General features: G+C 39.7%; 1 protein-coding gene across 9 annotated transcripts in view; it reads left to right on the top strand.

Moving 5' to 3' along the window:
- Positions 1-23,928, top strand: part of celf6 (CUGBP Elav-like family member 6) — a 152,206-nt gene that overhangs the window by 102,532 nt on the left and 25,746 nt on the right. For 6 of the 9 annotated variants that reach the window (XR_015125278.1, XM_086265771.1, XM_086265526.1 and 3 more), the window contains exons 4-5: positions 12,821-12,949; positions 18,450-18,529. Coding sequence is in view for 8 of the 9 variants with exons in the window: in XM_086265771.1 (XP_086121897.1) it covers positions 12,821-12,949; positions 18,450-18,529 (209 nt within the window). In the remaining variant the exon portion in view is untranslated. The remainder of the gene's footprint in view (positions 1-12,820; positions 12,950-18,449; positions 18,530-23,928) is intronic. The other 3 variants (XM_086265611.1, XM_086265693.1, XM_086265941.1) reach the window with 3 other exon arrangements.

Here is a 23,928-nt window from a genome sequence, read left to right as displayed (position 1 = left end):
GTGTTAGTCTGATGGGCCATTTCAATTGCCATACACCCCCCCATGCAGATCTTATTTTTGTCATGGCAGCACTTTAATTAACGGCCATCTAAAAACAGGAAAAGTCTGACCGACAAGGCCTGGGAGAGAGCCAATCGGCATTCTTACCAAGATAAATTGGATCTCTCGGCTTAAGAGGGGAGGATGGATGGGTCCCAATATCAATTACTACCCTTTTCTCTGCAGAAAGAGAAGGGAGATGAACAGGTAGTCTGAATGAAATACAGAAGGCTTTTACGCTGCCCCTGCTAGTCTGTCTATATAGGAGGACAGGATAGGACACAGCACAGAATGAAATAAGACTGAGCAGACAGGCCCCAACAGAGATATTGAGCGTTAATGGCAACAGGAAGTCAGCAGACAGGCCAGGGAAGTAAACCACAGTCATGGCTGACAATGAAATGAGATTTACTATGAAGGCTTGTGGTTAAAGGAAAAGACAGCCCTGCTAGGGCTGACTAAAAGTGAGAAAGTAGCGAGGGAGTCATCTGTGGAAGGCTCAGGACCAGTCAGGTACACCAATCCCAGTGGGGCCTTTAGACTGTCAAATCCAGGGCTGAACCAGGACATTTGCACCTCTAGAATGGAGTCACATTTATCACTACCAAGACATCAGCAATTATCTGTCATGGGAACTTGTGGAAGGGTCTCGATTACGTGCCTGTGCAGACATTAGGGCCCATTACTCCATTTGGAGACTCTGGTAGCACTTCTTTTGTGCACAGTGTCCCTGAGAGACGTCCTCTCCCTGGGGATATGGGAGTGTCAGGAGGAGAAATAAAAATCAGTGCTCAAAGAATGGCTGGTAGGGGGCCATAGCACCACACCATAGTGCCAATAGGCTACCGCTGTGGATCATAGAGCACATTCTCTGGCTGTCTATTACAATGGCTCATGCCTACTTTATATTTTCCTTAGATTTTCAAGAAAGAACTTAGCATTGTAGGGGAGCTTAGCTGCCTTTTAATATGTCTCTTATGACAACTATGACAATTTAACATTTACTCAGTGTACTTTGAATGTACTCGGCACCCTGTTTTTTTGTTTGTTTGTTTTTTTGTCAATTGGTCTGTGGTCATTGGAGGAAAAGGCACTTGAAACCTAAGAAAACTGACTTAAAATCCAAAATGAAAAATGCATCTCTACAATAGATCTTTCCATATAACCACTTTACCCTTTCTTTGTCCATCTACCATTTGCAAAACAGAGTAAAGTAGGAGAAGAAGCAAGTGATACAGAAATGGGGATTCAGTACAAGGCCCACAGAGAAATGCAAGAGAGTGAGAGATGGAAGACAAAAAGAGCAAGAGGGGAAGAGACGACAGGATGAGAAAGTTAACGGAGGGTGATGGAGGCAGCTGAGTGAATCTCAGCAGTAAATCATCTCAGAGCCGCCCCATCCCTATCTCCGCCTTGCCTCGCCAGGAATCTTTTTCCCCCTGACCTTGTCTGCTGCTGTGTCTGTGAAGAAAAGATGGGGCCAGATTATCTATGATTGGAGATGGCCATTATCTAAACACAATCTTCGAGCCAGGTCCCACTCCTCTAGCCACTGCTGTGAGACTGGAGACCACACTGATGAGAAGAAAGATGATGGGTCATCCAGCGACACCCTCTCCTTTTATTAACTCTGATAAGATGGTTTCAACACTCTCTTGAAATGCCCAGCAACCTCCATCAACATCCATCAACATCGACTTTTTCACAAAGTGCCACTCAGTACATTTGTCTACACATCTTAGCTCTCCATACTTTTCTCATATTGGAAACTTATACAGTGTCAGAATAATTTCCACCCCTGCACTTAATACTCAGCAACCCTATGTGAACCTTTTTAATATCTTGTCCATGCCTTTTGTCTGTCTGGCTGAGGGGAGTCTTTGTGAATGGCTCGTGTTTGTCTTTGCCAACCTGCTGCTCTTCAGAAGGCTGTCCTCAGTTGGCCAGTGGAGAGATTGACAGGACCTTAAGATATTTTGTGCTGCGCTGTTGTGCCCCAGCCCAGCAGGTTTGGAAGAGTGAGGGCTGCTCACTGAGTCAGTCGGGCAGGCTACAAGGGAGGGGGAGTCTGGAGGCACCTCAAACCCACAGACGGAACATGCACCACTTTACATGCAAATGAACCCAAAAGATCCCCCTGTGCCTCTGGAAAGAATTGTGCCAAAAAAAAGATTCCTGTTAGCAGTTAATGTGTGGGATTTCCATCAAAGTCAGTTATTCTGTTTTAATTTTAGGTTTCAAGGCACCAACTGAATGGCCTAGCTTTTAGGATACTGCATACAGTTAATTTCTCTCAGGTTTTCTGTGTTATTTTTTGAACATGCATAATGGCATTTAAAGCTACCCTCCCTACCCCCATCAGTTAAATAGATGTGACAGCTCCAGTGGCATAAGTAATGTGTTCACAAATACAAAGCCTGTATCATGTACCATCATGCCTGATATGCTGACAATTTAGATGTTTGTTCTCCCCTGATTATTCCATTTAGTACCTCACTATACTGGATAATCCACTTGTACACATCAAATAGGGACCAACAGCAGAGAGGTTTAGTGTGTGGTTCCACATTATTTTGCTCTGGAATGGGGTCTAACTATGTCTGGTAACCGGGTAGGAATGAAACGTGTCAGAAATAGAATGAGGCCTTTGAAGTAAACGCATGCATATTCCCTATCTCAACAGACACCGATGCTTGGTTAGAAATGTTTGTTGTGATATTTGTGACATACTGGGTATCCATTTAGCATCGTTTTCCAATGTGGAGAGTACCATTTCAGAATATTATGTTGTTAAATTAAGAAATATGCCCAAAGAGGAGAAATTCAAGCCTCATGTGGGATTGCTATTTTTGGCTGTTCAATTTATTTTTGAGTTTTTCCCATTAAGTGCCAGATATCCATGGATGTTTTTATGGTTTCTGAAAATTGGGCTGTGCTTAGGCTGTTAGATTTGGTCCAAGTTAATCTTAAGATAGGCATATCAAATAGGCAAACCAAAACAAAAAACAACTAAATACATTTAACCCTAATGCTGACATAGAAATATGATCAAATCCCATCAAACAAAAACCTCAGAAAGACATTTTTTCCATACACATCATCAACATTGAAATGCGAAAGGTGAAATGAATCATTTTCAGGTTGTTGACATTCTATATATTAATACTTTATGTATATCCCTTTATGCAAAATCCCCAAACCCCAAATTTTTCTGCTGATTAGAAGTCTGACAAAAATCTTAATGTACAATCAGAATATGATTCACATATTGATATTCACACATTAAATATTTAAATTTCTTGCAATATAATAATACAGGAAATTACATCTAGTCTAACATAACCTTACCTTAAAGATTATTATGTCCTAAAGTTAGTTAAGAGAAATGTATGGGCTTCAGGTGTGTCCATATATCACTGATCCTGCCTGGTGAGGTGCATCAGTGAGTTGATGACTGTCTCACTTCTGGTGTAAAGCATGGGTCATGTACCGGATTTGGGTTATGGTTACTCCACTCCTGAATCTATATCTGTATTCATACTTAATGATAACTTGTGCAATTGCTCTAGAGTTAGCCTCCAGTGTTGTCTTCCACAGTCCCATTAAGGTCCTGGTGAATGTTATCAGTGCATTAGCCTTGTACAGTCCCAAGCCTCTAAAGTATCCATGTATGGGGATTGTGTCGTAGGCTTTCCTGTAGTCAATCCAGGCAGGAGCTCCTCCAGAATTCCTTTCATATGGGTGGCCTTATAGGGGTCCCCAAAAACACTGGGGTGGCACACCAAAAACAGAATTTCCAGTTTTATTATGCTGTTGTCAAATATAGGTTACTTGAAGAATATGGCAAAGAGACAGAAAGAAGATAAATATGTACATAGTTAATTATGTACGTAGTTAATTTCCTTGACTGGAAGTCCCAACCATCGCTGTAATGATTCTCAGCAGAGCTGAGCAGAAGTAGCTTAAGATTCACTTTCCTAGAATGGAGTTAACTTTAACAGCAAACTTAATGAAGAAAGACAAGTAACAATTATATATTGTAAGATTGTGAACTGTTGCCTGTCTCTATGTTGCCCATGAGATGCACCAGTGATCTGTCCAGGGATTGGCACCAGCCCAATTCTGCAACATGATATGGATCAAATACGTGTAAATAATATGGTAAACAAATATTACCAAGTAATTAGGTCAGTAGTCCTTTCACTGGAAATAAGATTTTTGAAATTTCAAATACCACACAGATACCTTCCTTTTTTTCAAAACCAACTATTTGCAGGTACAAAACAAAAATAATCATTCGCCATCACATTTATGCAAAACAGTTTTATCCGTGGACGTGGGGGGCAGCAAACTTTGGTGGGTGGCCAATTGACTCAAGTGCCAACTCAGCCTGGTCAATGCGGAGCTTCCATATTGTACAGAGACAATTAAATGGCCAGTTTGATGGTATCATGCCCTTGTTGGGATCCTTTGGATCAGGATTCTTTGTTATGTGGACTGGCTCTTGTTCTGGCAGGTTGTTGTGGTGTGCTCTTAAGTCTGCTCTTAGATCCACCAGCCACTTGGTGTTAGTGTTGTGTGCCATCTCTTTCGCACAGATTTTCTTTCTGTATTGCTTATACAGTTTCAACAGTACTGGTGGGTGGGTCTACACTTGTTATGTTATTCCCTTATAGCTGAGAATACACCCTGGATGGCTCTTTGGAGAACAGGTCATTTATTCTCTTGGCCTCTTCTTTTCTGGTGAATCTCTTCCGTCTAGTGGACTTTGAGCCTTTGTTTGGTAGTTTCCAGAGCCTCCAATCGTGTGGTACCTCTTTTTTCATTAGGGATCTGTCACTCATGGTGGCTTTCTGCACCTCAGTTAACCCTCTAACATTCTTCCTCCAGCCTTTCCTGATTTTGGCATGCAGCCTTTTTTCCCCCTCTATGGTTGCTTTCTCCTACATACATCCTTAATGAGTGTAAGTGCTCCAAGTGCTCCTAAGATTACCGTGGGAGACGAATATATGAGCTCCATTGGTTTCACTGATACTGGTAGTGGAGATGGTGCATAGGGGAGTATTCACATCTGCAAGTTTTTCCTCTGATGGGACTTTGTTAGTGAGACAGGGGTGTTGTACTCTTAGTTGGGTGGATATTTTGAGGTTGAGTTGATAGCTTTGAATTCTGCAATGATCTTCATCCTCAGCTCAGTAGATGCATCTGTCATTGCAAGGGGCTGGGCATCATCTAGTTCACTTCCACTGCTCTCTTCTACTAAGCTGTCTGTTGTTCCCACTGCACTGTAGCCCCTGGATCTCCAGCTCTGATATTAACATTCATTGAATGATAATATTACACTGAGCTTCCAAGTGTTTCTTGGTATTTTAAGTGTCAGTGTTAATTCTCTGCTCATTCGTTGTTCTCACATGTGTTCCTTATAACCTGTCTCACTGGATCAGCTGGCATGCTAGCATTCTATCAAGTCCATGTTGACAGTCCTTGTACATGTTTGCGTTCTTCCAGTAGTCTACTTTTTATCAGTATATCTTGATTCCTTAATGGCCCAAACATCCACGTCAACATGGGCTTCAGTTATGTATCTCTCACTCACATTAAGAGGAAGGCTTAGGTAGCAACATTACTGGATCTATGTCACAGGCAAGGTAATACACACACACACATACACACACACACACACCCCCACCCTCATTCAGATCTGGCGTTTGGAACTATCTTGGTTTTCATGTGAAGCATGACCCTGATGGTAAGCGCGTCATGGACAAAAGTAAAACAGTATGTCGGATGTGCCACGCAATGCTCAATTGATGGGAACAAATATGACTGCACATTTACACCGACATCATCCTAGTGCAAAGACAAATGGAAGCAGACAAAAACAACAAGCATGCATGCTACAAACTTTACCCGAGTCATTTAGACAGCTGTTAGCACATGATTCTCCTTATGGGGACCTGATATGTTTAATATGCTGCTGAGAGTATAGCCCAGAAGAAGCGTATATATATGTGTGTGTGTGTGTGTGTGTGTGTGTGTGTGTGTGTGTGTGTGTGTGTGTGTGTGTGTGTGTGTGTGTGTGTGTGTGTGTGTGTGTGTGTTCAACACATTTTATGTAACTTTTGTATCTTCTCCTACAGTAGCAGCTACTGAGGGGGAAGCAACATGAAATGTCAAGCAACCTTCCCCACATCTTGTGGATTACTGACTACCTGACAGACAGGCCCCAGTATGTGAGACTGGCCAGTGTTTTGTCTGATTTAGTGATGTGTAGTACAGCAGCTCCACAAGGGACTGTGCTGTTCCTGTTATACACCTCAGACTTTCAGTGCAACTCTGGGTTATGCCACCTACATAAATAATCTGATTCTTCTGCAATGACTGGACATATAAGTGACATTTGGAGGAATACAAAGCACTACTAGGTGATTTTGTGGAACAGTCTGAAAAAACCAAGGTATTGACATCAGAAACCTGCTTTAAAGCAAACAAAAGCAACATTATTGGAGAAAATTAATTACTAGCCTAAAGTTTTCCTATCTACAGAGATAAATCAGGCACCTGCAGGAGTTAAAAGTCAACTTTAACACATATTAGATTTTATGATATATAGCATGTAGTTTTTTGTTTTGTCATAACTACATATTAAGTACCTGTGTACGGAGAAGTTGTGCTTGTAAGCAAAATAACCAAGTTTTTAGTGTTTGTTTATGCAACCTTGCCAACCTAATTTGACTCTTAACAACAGAGAAATAACATTTTAGAAGTATCTAATACCTTCAACCACATTAAACAGGAGAAAATACTCAATACTTTGCTTGTTTTTTGGGTACTCATTAATCATTTTAATTTAAAATAAGTTATTTAGCAGCTAAAATCTAAAATTTCCAGACCTCCACGTTTTATGGTATTACAAAACACTTTTTTTCTTCTTTTTTTTCTAAATTAATTTTAATTTTGTATATAATTTTTTTTAACTAATTGAATTTGTTCCTCTAAATGCAAAGTATCTTATGTAATTCCTTAATGATATTATGTGGCACAATAGGAATGAGAACTGATCAGAATTGAGCAATTCTGATTCTATCATTGATTTCACCTATTGGTTTGATTACTCATTGATTCTCACTAGGCTTTCACTGGGTCCACATTGAGAGTCACCACCATCGCTAAGTGACCTATGTGAAAAAGTAATTGCCTGCCCCCCCCCTTGTTAAATCATGAATTAACTGCAATTAACCACATTTTAATCATGGCTGAGTTCATTTTCCCCAGCTACTCTTAGGCCCATTTACTGCCAGATCTCTTGAATCAAGAAGGCACTTAAATAAAACCCATCTGACAAATTGAAGTAGGTTAAAAGATCTAAAAAAAAAAGACCCCAAAAAACACATCAAGCCACAATCTAAAACAAAAAGCTGAGAAAGAAAGTCATTGACATCTGGGGTCACAAAGCCATTTCTAAGGCTTTGGGGCTCCAGTGAACCACGGTGAGAGCCATTATGAACAAACAGAGAAAACTCAGAACAGTGGTGAACCTTCCCAGGAATTACTCCAAGACTGCACTGACGGCCCATCTAGGAGGTCACAAAAGAATCCATAACAACATCTAAAGAATTGACAAAAAACACAAACATTTGTCACAATTGCCAAAACACATCATGATCTTCATGAGCTCGAAGAGTTTTGGAAAAATCTTCTGATGACTAATGAAACAAAAGCTGAACTTTTTGTAAGGTTTGTGTCTGGTTACAGTATGTCTGGCATAAAACTAACCCAGGGTTTCATAAAAAGAACACCAAACCAACTCAAACATTGTGGCGGTAATAAGATGGTCTGGGGCTTCTTTGCTGCTTCGGGACCTGGATGAACGGCCATAACAAGAAATCCAGAAGAGGGCAAGGCAAAGTATGTAACATCTAAAAAATAGGAAGTTATTAAAATGCAAGTATATCCATAACACTGAAAAACATTTGGAATGTCAGCAAGACTAGTAATTGTAATCTTGGGTGGGGGAAGTTACATTGCCTTATATCACCTGGCAGCATGTTATAGGAAGATCTAGCTGTAGCTCTAAGATGTGTAGCAATTTCGCCTGTATTTTTTTAAAATTCATGCCTATTTACTTACGTTGATTTATCTCTATAAGATTGCAAGTTATACATTTTTCTTTAATAACAGGTCTACTAAGTAACTAGAAAAGTTGTAGAAGGTGAATTTGTATTAGTCCCTTATGTAACTTCAAGGGAAATTCAGTCTTTTAAGGGTATAAAAGTATTATTAGAGAGTTAAAACACCGCTACATAAGAAAATGGTACCTTTAACAACAGTGAATGTATCTAACAAGTCACTATTTAGGATTTTTTTCCCTCCATGTTCTATAAATATTTAATGTTAATAATCTAAAATGCTTATTCTGAAAGCAAATGGCCAATTTTGATTTCAGGCATGCCCCAGTAGCATTTACACAACAGGGAAATACACAGATGATTACAAACCAAGTCTAACTCTATACTAAGCAGCAGTTCCCAACATTTTGTGCACCCAGTCTGCACGCCTACATATGCGAGCGTGTCTGGTGGCAGGCCTCCCAGGCAGCAGCGTACCAGCATCAGGCTTTTCTAATGAGTCCATAAGAAGCACAACTTCTTTGTTGTGCTGCCTGGAACATTACTCTGCATTTGAAATGCACCCAGCGGACTAGCATGCATCTTTTATCGTTGGATGCAGCTGTCCATGCTTTCTGAACACTTACAACTAGCAAGCTTCCCTGACTATACTGCCAACGGGCAATAAGTGATAGAACTGTGGAAAAAAAAGAAATATTTACCACTACACAGGAGCAAGAGAGTAATTCTTTAAAGAGAATATTCACGTTATTGGCAAACAAAAGCAGAAACTTTTGAAAAGTAGACTTCAGAGCAACTGATTCTTTGCCTGGGGAGACAGGCAAGGGTGAGGGATGACAATAAAGGGTAAAGAGAAATATATACGGAGAGCAACAGAGACAAAGGGGGAAAAGACAAAATCTATATGCATATACTGCAGCCTACAACACAAGTAGCACTTTATTCCTGAGAGAGAAGCATCAGTCCTGACAGCATATGGCATCTGTGCAAAATCCATTAATTTTTAATATACCGGGTGCTGAAATGAAAAGGCTTCCTGAGACAAGCAATTGTCAGATGTCAGTAGTGTTTTGATAACTTTTTTTCATCTCCCTTTTTATTTGCATTCATGAAATGGAGCTGTCCACATGCCACCTTACTGTGGACATGGCTGGAGACTGACATGGAGCCATTTTCCACACAATTGCTCCCACTTCCAGTCAAGTGTTGGGGTGAAAAAGGAAAACAGAAATGTATGGAATGACAGTGTGTGTTAGAGGACACAAGTAAGCACTCATAGTGGACTCATTTAAACATCAATTTACCTCTGATCACATGACAACAAGTATACACATACGCCAAAAGGGCAAGAATGCTAACAAGCATGTGGAAAAGTGCTAAATATGTATCTGTGAATCTAGTTTTCCATTTAAGACGTGTTTTAATATTATTTAAATGTGATTTAAATTATGTAAATACATGTCTTAATAACAATGCATGCATTTGTACAAGATATTAAAGTAGTTGTTTAAAGAACAGATTACAAAGGTCTCTTCATAGAAGAGCAGAGAAGTGTTGTAGAGCACAAATGTTCTCCAGCTGTGTGGCTCATCTCCGTTAGAAGGATAAGATGAGCCACTCTCAATGAGAGATAATACAAAGAGGTCAGTCAGTGTAATGATTTTTTCCCCCCACTTTTGTCATCTCAGTCAATTCCATAGGAAAGTCCTTGACCCTCTTAATGCAAATACATGACTACTACACAGGAGTATTTTTTTTTCCTCCGCTTGCCCCTTTTAACAGATAACTCATTGGACTCATTTAGAGTCATGGAATCATCTCCTTGTGCAGAGGGTGCATTACGAGATATTTATTCATATTCATAAAATGCCAATTTAAGGCTTGCGAGTGGCCATAGGAGATGAGTGGGAACTTGCAAAATCCAATAAGAGCTGCTTTGGAGACAGGTGCAAAGTGGACTAATTAATAGCAATCTATACACTGGCCAGGGCATGCAGTGGGCCGACTGAGACACACTTAGGTCAGGCAATGAAAAGATAGCAGCTCCAAATTCATTTTCTCACTGTGGCTCTCCCAAAGGAAGGCTCAGAAGTACACTCACACTTCCTTTAATGCCTTCACTGGGGTGTAATTTATTTTTGCGTTTGCCAGCACATTTGGAAAGTTCATTACCTCGCTCATGGCTTGTTAATTAGCCTTGTAAAGCCGCCATTAGATCTCCTCGGGCCAGGGCCGAGATGAGACTTTTGTCCCAAAACATTAACACACTGCAGGAGGCCTGTAAAACTGCACTCTGCCCATTTAAGTTGTAACAGTGACACCTCAGTAAAAACCTGAAAGATGGAGGGGACACACATGGCAAAGTCTCTTGGACGTGTACCACTTTCACCTTTGGTGCCATTGACAGGAGTTGACCCCATTTCACTCTCTACCACCTGTTCAGCAATGACTGACTGATTCCCAGAACCATAGACGTCTTTACGCCTTTTGGTCATTGCTAAATTTCAGTTGATGTAAGTCGTTGTGGTGATCTCCTCAGGGCTGTCTCTCATTTCCGACCCTAGAGGTCCAACAGGGGAGACACATTAATGAACAGTAAAAAAAATCAGACTCAGCTGGTGGGTTTAAGAAATCCTACTGTGCAAGGCGTGACTATAGGAACATGAACTGGCACCATTGCTACAACACCAGCAGTGGAGACCAGCTACCGTAGCCTTATTGATTATGCAGGTGCTCATTTGTGTGGCCAAGCGGCTAGCAGGCATGTGTCTCATTTGAACTTTACAGGAATGGAACAGGATCCGATTTCCCCGCTGCAAAAAGGAAGCCCTGGTGCTTTATTTTTAGAACAGCTGCGTCTAATGGGGCCTGGCAGGTACAGGAGGCGTCACATCTGTTGAGGCCCAGGTGATGCTCTCACCCTCCACTCCTCCTCGCTCCTCACCCGCCCCCTACCAGTCAAATGACTCACGTTGAAGATCAACAGTGTCATTTCCAATAAACTCGTTTTCCTCTTCCTGCCACTTTCCATCAGTTCTGGCGATAGGTTCTTGCTAGTAGCCATTTCATTCCACAACACGGTGGAATAGGAGATGCATAATGTAAAAGATGTAAAGAAGATGAATGCTCTGTCTAATGCCAGGGCACCAGGAAGATTAATTAGAAAAATCCAGCTTTCTGACTGGCTAAAGTTTAGTGGTATAGAGCCTATACATGTGAATGTGAGTGCCTCCTTCTGGATATCAGCTAGGGCACAGTGAGACTGCTAGGTGAAGTTGCCCTTCAAATGTAATAAGGAGAATCCAATAAATTTGCTGAGGAAATGTTTGATGATAAAGATGTTAAATCGTGCTTGATTTAAGGTTTTGACTGTACAGTCAGGATTGTTTCACATTATTATTATTATTATCATTCACACAGGACTTTTTTCTGACTTTGTACAAACAGTTTGATAGATCTGATGCCCTGATCTTTCCAGGATTCATGTCTAGTGCTGATATGATAGCTTGATTTTTTCTGCAGTTGGCATAGGTCTTTTTGAGTTTCCTAATTTTCCATTCATCCATCCATTTTCTCAACCATTTATCCAGTTCAGGATCGTGGGGGGCTGGAGTCTATCCCAGCTGACGCTGGGCAGTAATATGAAGGAGACTATTTAATTGCACCACAACAGCATCAACAGAAATATTTTTCAGTACTTTCTGCTGTGTTTAGTACTGTGTTCATTCATTTTAAGGAGACCAATTCTGTCTATATATTGTGCTATATTAATTTATCTTGTACTAGTTCTTATTTGTGGGAAATTAAATGAAATTAAAAAATGGCAAATATAGGAACCTGTGATTCAAATTATTCACAATAAAATCCTACTAAATCACACCTGCCATTGTTTTAATGGGCACTATCACTGAATGTGATCTTATTTATTCATTTAATTCTTTTTAATTCTTAATGTCTCATAGCTTTAGCTTCCCAAACTTAAGAATCGTTCATGGTGATAAAATATCATGAGCTGAATTGTCATTTTTTTTCTTTTAAGTATAGTACAAATAAACAGGAACTGGTAGAGAAAACAATGAATAGTGCACAATGAAAAACACTTTTTTTTAATACACTGGATTTCAAGAAAGACCTTTAAAATATAAAAAAAATTTCATATTATTCATTGGCGACCCTTGACATAGTTTACTCATGTGTAATATAATTCTTATGGCTTTGGTGATGAGAAAATGTAATAACGTGTTCTTGCTCCGTGTTCCCTTTCAAGTTTGCAACCAGGCGATCTGACAGTTTCTCTAGCTGAGCAAAACATTCCTGCTCTCTTTCTACCTCTACCTGAAACCCACACCGCTCCAAGCGTCATCTGTATCAAGCATCACTGTGGCAGACTTGAATAGCTCACTGGAAACAAGAATATATCTCATTCATACCAGGGTGGGGTAGCACACCACAGAACAATAAGATCAACAACAATAACAACAGCAGCAGCAGCCACAACAACACGGCAGACTGCTGATAAAAGGGGGGTTTGAGTTTCACAAGTTCCTTTCAGCTCTGCAGAACGGTGCCATCAGCTGTACCATATCTCTCTTCTCTCCTCTATTCCACCCTCCCTCGACCCTCTTCCTTCCCTTTTCTCTCTTCCTATCTAGAAGACAGGAAGCTGTTTGTTGGGATGCTCGGCAAGCAGCAAAGTGAGGATGATGTCCGGCGGCTGTTCGAGACCTTCGGCCAGATTGAGGAGTGCACCGTCCTCCGAGGGCCTGATGGGGCCAGTAAGGGTCAGAGCCCACACACCTCCAACTCTTTTTTACCCCCTTCTTCCGTTTTTCTTAGTCCTTCTGTCTTTGTGTTCTATTTCACTTTCTACTCTTTACCAGAGGTGGGACCAAGTCATTGTTTTGCAAGTCTCAAGTAAGTCTCAAGTCTTTATCCTCAAGTCTCAAGTCAAGTCTCAAGTAATGTCAGGCAAGTCAGAGTCGAGTCTCAAGTCACTGGTGTAAAAGTCCGAGTCAAGTCACAAGTCTGAAACTTTGAATTTCAAGTCCTTTCGAGTCTTTAAAAAAAAAAACAACAAAAAAATAATGTTGCAGTTATATGCTAAATGTAAATATTAGACCATGTAATTTTGTAATTTTAAATCTGTGTTTTTCTCAACACATGACAAAAGTGAACTTAGAAAATATACACAAATTGTGAAATTGCACCTCTTTAAAATGCAGCTCAATTAAACCTAGCTCCAAGAATAATTTTCACCGACAGTTCTGAGATAAGCTGCATGTTATTCTTGGATGCGGTTGTAGGACCAGCTTTAAAATCGCATGACAAAAATATCATACACATTAAAAAAAACTGTATCACCAACGTAGCCTGGAAAACATTTGCTAGTTAGATGAAGTCAGCTATCTCATCGTAGCATATTTATATGCATATTTATAATCATACGCTTCTTGGAGTGAGTGCATACACTCATGAAGTTTAGTAACTTCAGGTCACTGCAACAAGCCCAGGTACAGTTTACCGACGGATGGGTACAGGACCTTGAAATGCACCGTGTAGAACGAAAGACCATCGTACGTATCATAAGTTTACCAGTCTCACAAATCGTCTTCATAAATACACATTCATTAACCGTTTATTAATAGGACCTTTGAGCTCAACGGTAATTAATTAGCAGTGGAAATAATTTCTGGTACCCATCACAGAAATGTAGCAGTGACAATAATATTGTATGCTGTAATCGTACTGGGCAATTAGTGATACAAAAAACCTGTTTTATCCTGTGAATAAAAGTATATGTTTTTGTCAATGTACCATAATAACAGAAGCGAAACGCAATATTGTGTCAGGACAATTCACTATTTATGCACAATAAATAAAGGAGCATAGCGCGACAATTTCTGTTCAGCGCCAGACTTGCTTGTAACCTATATCACTAATTATGTTATGAAAATGACGTATTAACTACTAAAAAACACTGACCTTCGTGTAAATGCTTGGAGCAGACTAACCTGTGAGCTGGAGGGTTCTGGGACGTTATATTTGATCTTTGAATGGCTGCAATCCAGTCGCGTCTTTGTTACTTCGGAAACATGGCTCGAACAATTTCTCTTCAACGACGTAATCCGATAACAACCGATCTCTTTACCCGTCGGCTTCCCGTGGCTGTCATGCGACCGGCTATTGCAGTTAATGATACAACAGCTTCTTGCCATTTTTGTGTTTCTTTTTATCGCTGTGTAACTGATTTTAATTGAAAGCCTGCGTGCGCTAGTACCTCTTGCCACGAGTTCCCAGAATCCTTTGCGGTTCTACCCGTGAATGACGTCACATTTTCAATCTCTATATAATATGCATGTTAAATTTTATATTTGGGGTAAAATATCAAGTCTTTTCAAGTAAACCGGTTCAAGTCCAATTCAAGTCCCAAGTCATTGGTGTAAAAGTCCAAGTCAAGTCACAAGTCTTAGAACATTTTTTCAAGTCAAGTCTAAAGTCATAAAATTAATGACTCGAGTCTGACTCGAGTCCAAGTCATGTGACTCGAGTCCACACCTCTGCTCTTTACATTTTTAGCACCATGCTTCACCCATGGTGCACTCATTGACATTGTCTATAATCCTCCCTTTTTGGTTTTTTTCCCCACTCTCTTATATGTCGCGCAAGCGTACCTTTCATGCATCATTGTCACTGTGCCTCAACACATCCTTCCTCCCACGTTCTTTTTCTCACTACTTTTTGTATTTTGTTTTCTTTTGTCCTCATGTCACCTTTCGCTTCTTTTTTCTTTCCTCCCCGAACTTCTTCTCATGTTGTCTCTTCATCACGGCAGCTTCCCTCCACCCTGTGCTTGTACTCAACAAATACATCACACAACACCTCGTCTTTCTGCTCACCCCTCTCCTCCTCCCGTTCGTCCTGTTATCTGAAAAGCAGAGGGGTGTAATCATGTTTGTTTCCCACATTCCCATCATCCCTCCCCAGAGACACCATTGGACAATAATGCCCTACTGTAAATAAAGCAGCCAGGCTCTGGGTTTTGCTGCCGTCACTCACTGTGCGGCAAATTTGCCTGTATTCGGGAACAGCTTATGCATTTTTGTCCGTGGCTTATATGATATTTGGTTAACAGAGCATGTTCAAATTAAAGATGGCTGTAAAATATGTGATGAAGGTGTGATTGTTCACAGAGTGCAAAAGGCTCCTAATCAAATTTTGATGGGTCTCTCTCGCTCTCACAGCCAAATTTGGAGCAATAAAGCCCACGATATTGCGCTGAACCTCTACCATCTTTTCTTTTTGTTGACTGTGATTTATTCTTCTACATGAAGCTTCTGAATGTGTGTGAGAGATGTGTGGGAAGGCAAAAGAGAGAGGATGATAATCTTGCAACGCCTTCTGAGTATATCAAAGAGAAAGCCTGGCTATACTGAACCACACACCTATCTGTGTCTACATCTGTTCCCCTCACTGTTAATCCCGGGTCTATTGCTCTGCATTGCCCCAGCAGCCCAGTACCTTTCCTTCTCCCTGCCTTGTTTCCTCTTTTGCTGTCTCTTTCTTCTTATCTGACTCCCTCTCTTTCTGTCTGCTCAGATGCCTCAAGCTGATTGACAGCACATAAAATGAAATAAGGCCGGTGCTGCTGTGTCAGACAGGAGCTAGTTTTCTCCCTCATTCGTGCTTTCACTTCTTTTCACCCTCCTGCACCCCACACCTCAACTCTTTCTTTGTCTCTCTTCACATGCCATACTTTCCCGCTTTGTTATTTGTCTCTATTATCACAGACTTGATCATTCATTTCTCTTCAAGTTTCACTGCTATGAAATGGAAACTGTAAAGTAATGTTAACTATGAATGCCACCACCAGACAAAGGTCTCATATATAGGTATCTGGGCCTATCAGTCACCGTGCAACAGTCCTATGCAATCATTACGGGATGTTACGGCAAATTATTTTGCCAGGCGCCTCGCTCGGGATGAGGTTCCCGTAATTTGAATGAGACAGACCTTGAAATTGACAGTGCTATCTGTTCCATGGTAGAGGCTTTGTCCCCTGTTGATGTAAATTTATGCTACTCAGAGGCTTTTCAGCACCCCTCTTCACCCAATAAAAAGGCCGAGAAGTTTAACATCCATCTCTCTATGGCGCTGCTCCTCAAAGTACTTTCAAAGTGCAACACTTGCTGCCAGAGTTGAATAGAGCCCCGAATTGTCAGGAATAATAGAGAGATGGCTTTTAGGTCTATAATTAAGTTGTGTTATAAATGTCACCCATCCAGAGGGATGGAATTCATGCATACATATTATTACCCCGGGAATTCAAAAGGCAGTGCAGATCCTCTCGCTTGAAAGCAATACAATCTCTCTTTTTCCCTTTTCTCCAACTCATTCTGAGCCATCAAATTCAAAAACCCAACAGTGCACTATAATTTCTGAGGCTGTAGCACTTCCCAGTTCTTTCGAGTTGTTGTGCTCCGTGTCCCTTTACTTTTTTTTAGGTCAGCAAAAGCAAAGCTACAGACTATTTTTTGATGGGAAATTTTGACAACATTGTATGTTCAGCATGACTTTGGTGATGGTGTATGCAAGCCCCGCAGTTAAGAGTCTGGTCTGTCTGGGCTACGTTGCCGGGATCACTGTGACCCTGGCACAATATATGCTGGCCTTGTTAGGGAACAAGCAGCGAGTTATCTTGCCTTAGAAAACTAGAAGGCTTTTTCGAGAAAAAACTGATCCCTTTTTATTTAAGCTACAAAGGTTAAATGTGTTTATTCTTCCAAAAGACAGAGCTACAGTCAAATGGTACACAGTAAGTTGATGTATTTCAGCTGGACAAATGAAGACCTTTCCTGCCACTTCCCGGAGGGGGGTTCAAGTGAAATAAAAGGGTGCTAGAATGCTATGACAGAATCAAGGGCTTGTTTGACTTATCACTTTGCCTCTGTAGATCTATACAGCTTTGAGGACACTGACTGTACAGAACACATGGCCTTTACTACTCACCACATTTTCACACATAACAGTTTCACGTGCTAACAATTTATTGTATGGCTTGAAAGTGTGTGCAAAGCCTGAGGTAAACGTGGAAATTGTCCTGCCACAGTTCTATCTATTTGATTTTGTCAGTAAATTATTAATTTGTTTGTTGGGAAAGCAAAGCTGACTCCTGAGAGGTAGAAGTGAATGGATTGCTGCCAGACACAAAAAAGCTCCTGAGCCTACCTATTAGTGTTTGTAGTTTAAAAGAATCATCACTCCTTTGGTCATGTAGAATGAATATATGAATGTGTGTAACTATTTTAAAACCGATATCTGCAGTTCACAAGAAACCAGGGATTGAACCCAGGAAAAGCCTGACTGGTTCTTTGACACTGCTGCTACTCAATTAATAAAAAATGGGGAGAATTAATCCATGAGTTTGTTAATTAGGTATCTCTTGACTTAACACATGAGCTACCTGAAGGCAAGGATAAGAATAGGACATAACAGAATACCCTGTGCAGTCTATGACAACCATAAAGCTTAGAGAAATAGCTCTTGTTTCATTTAATGGCTTTCTGCAAAATTACCACATTTCAGTTCCACTGCATTTCAGCTCACCATCTTTCCCTTTATGATATTAATATAATGCGTGTCCTTACTGAGACCATACTAACAGATACGCTTTAGTCGTGCAGCGTTCCAAAACTCACGTTGTAATACTATGCAATATTATCTACTTCAATTATTTTTAATATTATTTGACTTTTTAATGCAATGTGGCTCCAGAGTAATGCTACCAAAGCCTGCTTCCTTGTCTTCTGGCCAGCTTTTTTGTTGACTTTTCTTTTGTGTATTAACTACAAAACAGATTTAAGATGATTTGAATGTCCCTTGAGCAAAGCACCCCCTCATCTGAAATTATATTCGAGGAAAGATTCGGTTAGATAGGCAGATTATAATGCTATGCCTTTGTCATCATAATCTCTTTTATGAGTGACTGCACACAAATCACAATGTGTAAATATTAAACAGATTAATAATCACAAACAAGTCATGATAGTAAATGCCTTGGCTCCATGCTCTAAAGTGGTGGGGGTCAAATTAGAAATGGGCAAGAGACAGGGTGTTCCAAGCAGCTAATGCCTTTAGTACAATTAGCTTGATTTATTCAGTTATGCACTCAACACACAAGTGGCAGAATATATTTACAAACCAGATAACATGAAAACGATGGTATTCAAGGCCATCCTGCTGATCTCCCGCCTCTCCTCTCTTTCTCTCTTTCTATCTGTGCAGGCTGTGCCTTTGTCAAGTTCTCCAGCCATGCAGAAGCACAGGCCGCCATCAACAGCTTGCATGGTGGTCAGACTATGCCTGTGAGTAACAAGCTCATAACAAGTACTGTCATAATTGCTGCCATGAGTTGTCATGTTCATTTACTACAGTTGCATGCAATTGTGTTTTACACTTGATGTGAGCAGTTTTCTGTGAAAGTTTTCCAAAGGTTGTTCATATTTACTCTTTTCTGTTTTGCCTATGGTCTGAGTTCTATAAAATCACTGAGGCAGACTAGTCTAAAACAACAACACTGGTAAACTTGTTGACACTTTCTACCCTGCCAAGAGGCAGCCACTGACTAAGTGTTTTTTTCTTTTCCACATGACTACTCCCACTGCATAATGTGCACCTCTTTTGAAACTCAATTCCGAGCATATTTCCATTTTCTTTTTTTATATAGTAGTAAACTCTATCATGCATTCAAAAAACACGGACCATTATTAAGGTGCTAGTGAACATTTTGTAGTCAAAGGGGAAAAAAACTACACAAGTTAACCCTCTCAGGCTCAAATTAAGTTTTTGTTGCTAATGCACAAAAGAATACCTGCAGTGGTACTTCTGAGTAAAAAAAACCTCATAAAATATGTATGTGGGGTAATCAGGTTGTTAGCTTTTAACTGTTGCAAATCTGCAATGCCTGCCTTGAGAGGGTTAAACTGCCCGCAAAAATGTAACGCATGCACCGATTACGGAATCATTTGTAATATGAACAGGACAGATTAAAGTCCGTTTCTTTAAACGGTGTTGGAGAAATGTCTTGAAAACATCTCATCAAACTCAAATTATTAACAGTGATAGCTTGGTCCCTGTCATGGGACTACTTTTTGTTAAAGAATATTAAATATTTAAAACACTTGAAAACACTTATCATGGAAAGCCTCATTACAGAGACTAGAAGGGAGGTTAACAAGTAAGTCAATAATATTGAAAAGCACCCTAGAGTTAGGATGGATCTTCAAAATGAGGTCAGATTAATAAGCTGCTTTTGCTTCCTTAACTGCTTCCTGACATTTCAGCATTAAGTCCTTTATAATATTGTGAGACACTTACAGTTTATCACCCCTCCATTAACTTTTGGCTTTACATTTCCTCATCAAACCCCGGGTATTATCTATCAAAGTACAGGGTTGCGGACACGTTACATTGTCAATAATAATACACCTTCCAAGCTTATTTATAGATCAAATTGCCTAAAGATGTAAAAAGCAGAAATATATTTGGTTACTTTTGTAAAATAATACTTAAATTTGGTCCCTCCTCTCTCAACCAGCATGAGACAAAGAGGAGCAGCAGTGGCTGTGAGATCTAGAGAGTAACGGAAGCAGCATTACATTTTAAGGTACAATTATGTAGCCATGCTTATCTGCAGAAGCTAAAATAAATAAAACATATTGTTAATAAATATATAAAGTTATTATTATTATTATTATTATTATTATTATTATTATTATTATTATTATTTAGAAAACCTGTTCCTTAAAGGACACAACACATATGTTAAAGAGGAAATGACATTCCACTAGTTTATATTGCCTGCAAAAATAGACTGCTACTTCCATAAAGGCAGGAAATTTTACTATTTGTCATTCCAAGAAACCAGGAGCCATTCTGCTTTTCTGTACTGTGTCTTTTCAGTGTCTTTTCATGTTGAGCCTTGTGTTCCTTTAGTTCTTAGTATTAATAGTTTCAGTCAGATTCCTAAACCACCTTAAATGGCACCGTTCGATTTGGATGAGCCCTCTGAAATGGCCAAGCCCTTCACCCAATCTCTCTAAATCACCACCTTATAATTCTGGAGGGGTTTAGGTTTCCAGATGATCCCAGTAGTGATTGAGACGGAGCCCTGGCAGTCCAATCCTCAGCTGACAATTGCTGGCTATTAATTAGTACTTTGATTTTACATATGATCAATTTATCTTTATTAACAGGCTATGCATCACAGTTGCTGTAATTGAATTAATTTTTTTTTTTAAACTTACTTGATCCTGCTGAATTAGCTAATTATGGGCTGATTTCCAGTCTTTCTTTCATTTTGAAAGCTCTCAAAAGATTTGTTTTAAATTAACTAAGTGATCATTTGCAGGGTAACAGTTTATCTGAAGAGCTTCAGTAAGGATTTAGAGTTTGTCTCAGTGCTTGTCCTGCTAGATCTCAGTGCAGTATTCAGTACTGGTGTTCGCATTATTTTTCTACATTGACTACAATACACTGTTGGCATTAAAAGCAATGTGTTACGAGGAGTTTTTTTCTCACACATAAAATGACATGGAGTTCAACAGGGTTTTGTGCTGGGACTGAAGCATTTTTATGTTATATATGCTTCTCTAGGGTAATAGTACTAGAAAACTTTGCATACATTTCCGTAGCTATACAGACGATATCCATTTATATTGATATATAAAGTCACATGACGCAAATCACCAAATAAACCAAGAAACTAAGTTTCACTGCAAGTCATCTTAGAGTAACTTTTGATCATCATGTATCCTTTAACATGCACATTAAACAAATATGTGGCACTGCTTTCTTTCATCTAGACATTATCATTAGAATTCTAAACACTATGTGTCAGAGTGATTCCAAAAAACTAACCCATGCATTTGTTAATTATACATCAAACTTTTGTAGTTCCTTATCCCTGAAAAGGCTTGAGTTGATCCAAAATATTGAAGCTAGAGTACTAACAGGGAGCAGAAAGAGGCATCATATTTCTCTCATATTCACTCATATTCACTGTCTCCCTGTTAAATCCAGAAGTTAATCCTCACATTCAAAGTCTTGTATAATCAGGCCCCATCATATCTTAAGGACTTCACAGCATCATATTATACTAATAGAGCATTTTGCTCTCAGGTGCAGTCTTGTGGTTCTTAGAACTTTTTTTTAAAGGGATTCCTTTTTCCTTTTAAAAGGGAGTTTTTCCTTCCCACTGTTGTCCAGTGCTTGTAGAGGAACACTTCATTGCTGGGATTTTCTGTCTAATATTGTAGGGTCTTTACCTTGAACGTATGAAATGCCTTGAAGCAACTGTTGTTGTGAGGTACTGCTGTAAAAACAAAACTGAATTACATTGGCTTAACATGACATGTAATAAGAGACAGCATTATAACTGGTCTCTATGCTTTTATAGAGTCCCGCAATCACACTTTATGCACTGCTGGCTAACTACAGTTTCAGACTAAACTGCCTAAACGTCTTGTGGGTCATAAATGAGGATAGAGAGAGATTATTTTTTGTGTAGGTTTATAAAAGCTCATTTATATCAAATCATCAAAAAAAACTTGATGTTGAAAATTATACAGAAATAGGAAAACTACATAAGTATAACACTCAATACACCCATTGACTCATTACAAAGAACAACAGTTGCTGACATCAAATGCAAGACCTTGCATCCTTCGGATAGAAAGTAATCTGAAATATAGATTACCACGTATGTGACTATGCGAGGAATTGTAAATACTGGGTAAAATGTGGGAGACTGGTTTGATGAATGTCTGAAATAGCATTAGTTGGTGTTTATTTCTTTAGCTGAAGAATGAGACCACTAAACCTGTAACTCTTGTCAAACAGCAGTTCATTATGAATTGGATACGCTTCTGTTAGGTTTGAACAACGTTACCAAAAAACGCTTAAGTAAAAGAAATGACGAATTACAAAGCACCTCCCTGCCAGTGCTGTGTGTGTTGGGTACTACACAGCTGGACACACACATGAGCATGCACACACTTTCTGGCAGACATCCGCACTTTCACACACTTCACTGATGTTCCGCCATAAATATTTACGGATGCTTCCTGGCAGCCAGATAGTGTCTTGGAAGCCAGATTTAATTTACACATCTTTTTGATGCATCCTCATTTTGCATTACATTGAAGTAGTGAAAAAGGGAAATAAGTGGAGGAGATGTTTTAACTTTGCGTGAGAATATAGTTTGCAACCAACATTGTGGCATATATATATCGAGTGTCAAAATTCACTGGGTTGCGGGTCGAGAGCCAAAAAAAGTCATGTTGCGTATTGATCAATTGCACTTATATTGGGACTGTTTTTGAAATTTGATTCTAATCAAAATATTTGTCTTTACTTAAAATATCTTGTAGAGAAACTAGAAAGTTTACATAATTGACTGTAGCAATAGGATGTTTTTTTTTTCTTTCTTTTTCAACAAGTTTAACTCGTGCTGGCTACCTTTGCACAGTTTGTGTGTGATGTCTACTTTGTTTCACAAATGCAGCCGCATTAGACCATGTCAATAACAAACCTGAGCTCTGTTGCAGATAAACTGTCCAAGGCAACATATGGAGCCCCAAATAAACCTGGGGCAGATCAAGAGATCCAATTGTTCATTAATAATCTATATTATCCATATCTTTCTCCCTCTATCCCTGCACCTGTTGTCCGCCTCTGCCCAAATCCAGCTTCCTCTCAGATTAATAGGCAAGGTGGCCATTAGTATCCAACTAAGGCTTTGGTACCAATGGGGGATGCAGTTAATTTGGATAATATTACTGCCACATGTCGTCAACAACTAACTAACAGGAGGTAGGATTCAGAGAGTGGGTTGCTATGCTCACTGCCTCCTGCCAGCTGTGAGGTCTGGATGAACCTTGAACAAAGATTTTTCTCTCACTCTGTCTCCCTTTTCCTCTTAATGTTCTCACTACAGCATCTGTGTTACCTGGCACACACACGCGTGCTATAAATAATACCAAAAAACACTGGCCCAAAACAAATGGCTTTAATGAAGCTTAAGGGCAAGGGATGTCACCTAAGGGCATCTGCCGATAGATTGGATCATAGCTTTAATTGATGTTCATTGCAGATTGCAGGTGCTCTCAAAATTAAGTTAAAATATGACTGAGCACAGAACTGGCATTCTCGTCGGTTCAGCTGTTGAATTACTAGAAGGCTGCAGAGACACAGGTGGCAAAACTTCAAATGGCAAAGCCAGGGGCAGGCAAACAACACCCAGCAAATTGCAGACATTGTCATGTTTGGTATCACAGTGTGGCTGACAGAACCTGTGGAGCTCGGTACTGTTGGCAGAAACAAGAGTGTGCATGTGTATGATATTATAATGTAGTTCTGGATTAATGAGAGATAAGACCAAGCCAGAAAACACTGTCCCTGCGACACAGAAAGCTTGAAACAAAAATCCACAGTAAAAACCCTTGTAACTGACATACTGTACCACATTTGGTGCAGTTTTGTTTTGTGCTCCTTACAAATGAAAGGTAAAAATTGTTATTTATGGACAAAATGTGCATACCGATCCAGCCACATACAGTAAAGCCCACAGAGGTCCATCCAATTACCAAACAAGCTTCTTTTAGCGTTTTTACTTATTTTTATTCTCATTTTTTTTTTACATACACAATTCATAATTTTGAGTCAGTTACAAGTGTAGAAAGCTGAGACAACTGTGAAAGTCTTA

This window comes from Aulonocara sp. 'chitande type north' Nkhata Bay, linkage group LG1 (genome assembly GCF_057382095.1).
Source record: "Aulonocara sp. 'chitande type north' Nkhata Bay isolate Kocher_YH1m ecotype deep benthic linkage group LG1, A_spYH_male_GT1.1, whole genome shotgun sequence".
NCBI lineage: Eukaryota > Metazoa > Chordata > Actinopteri > Cichliformes > Cichlidae > Aulonocara > Aulonocara sp. 'chitande type north' Nkhata Bay.
The sequence above is the reverse complement of the archived record's forward strand: the minus strand, read 5'-3'. Positions and strand labels throughout refer to the sequence as shown.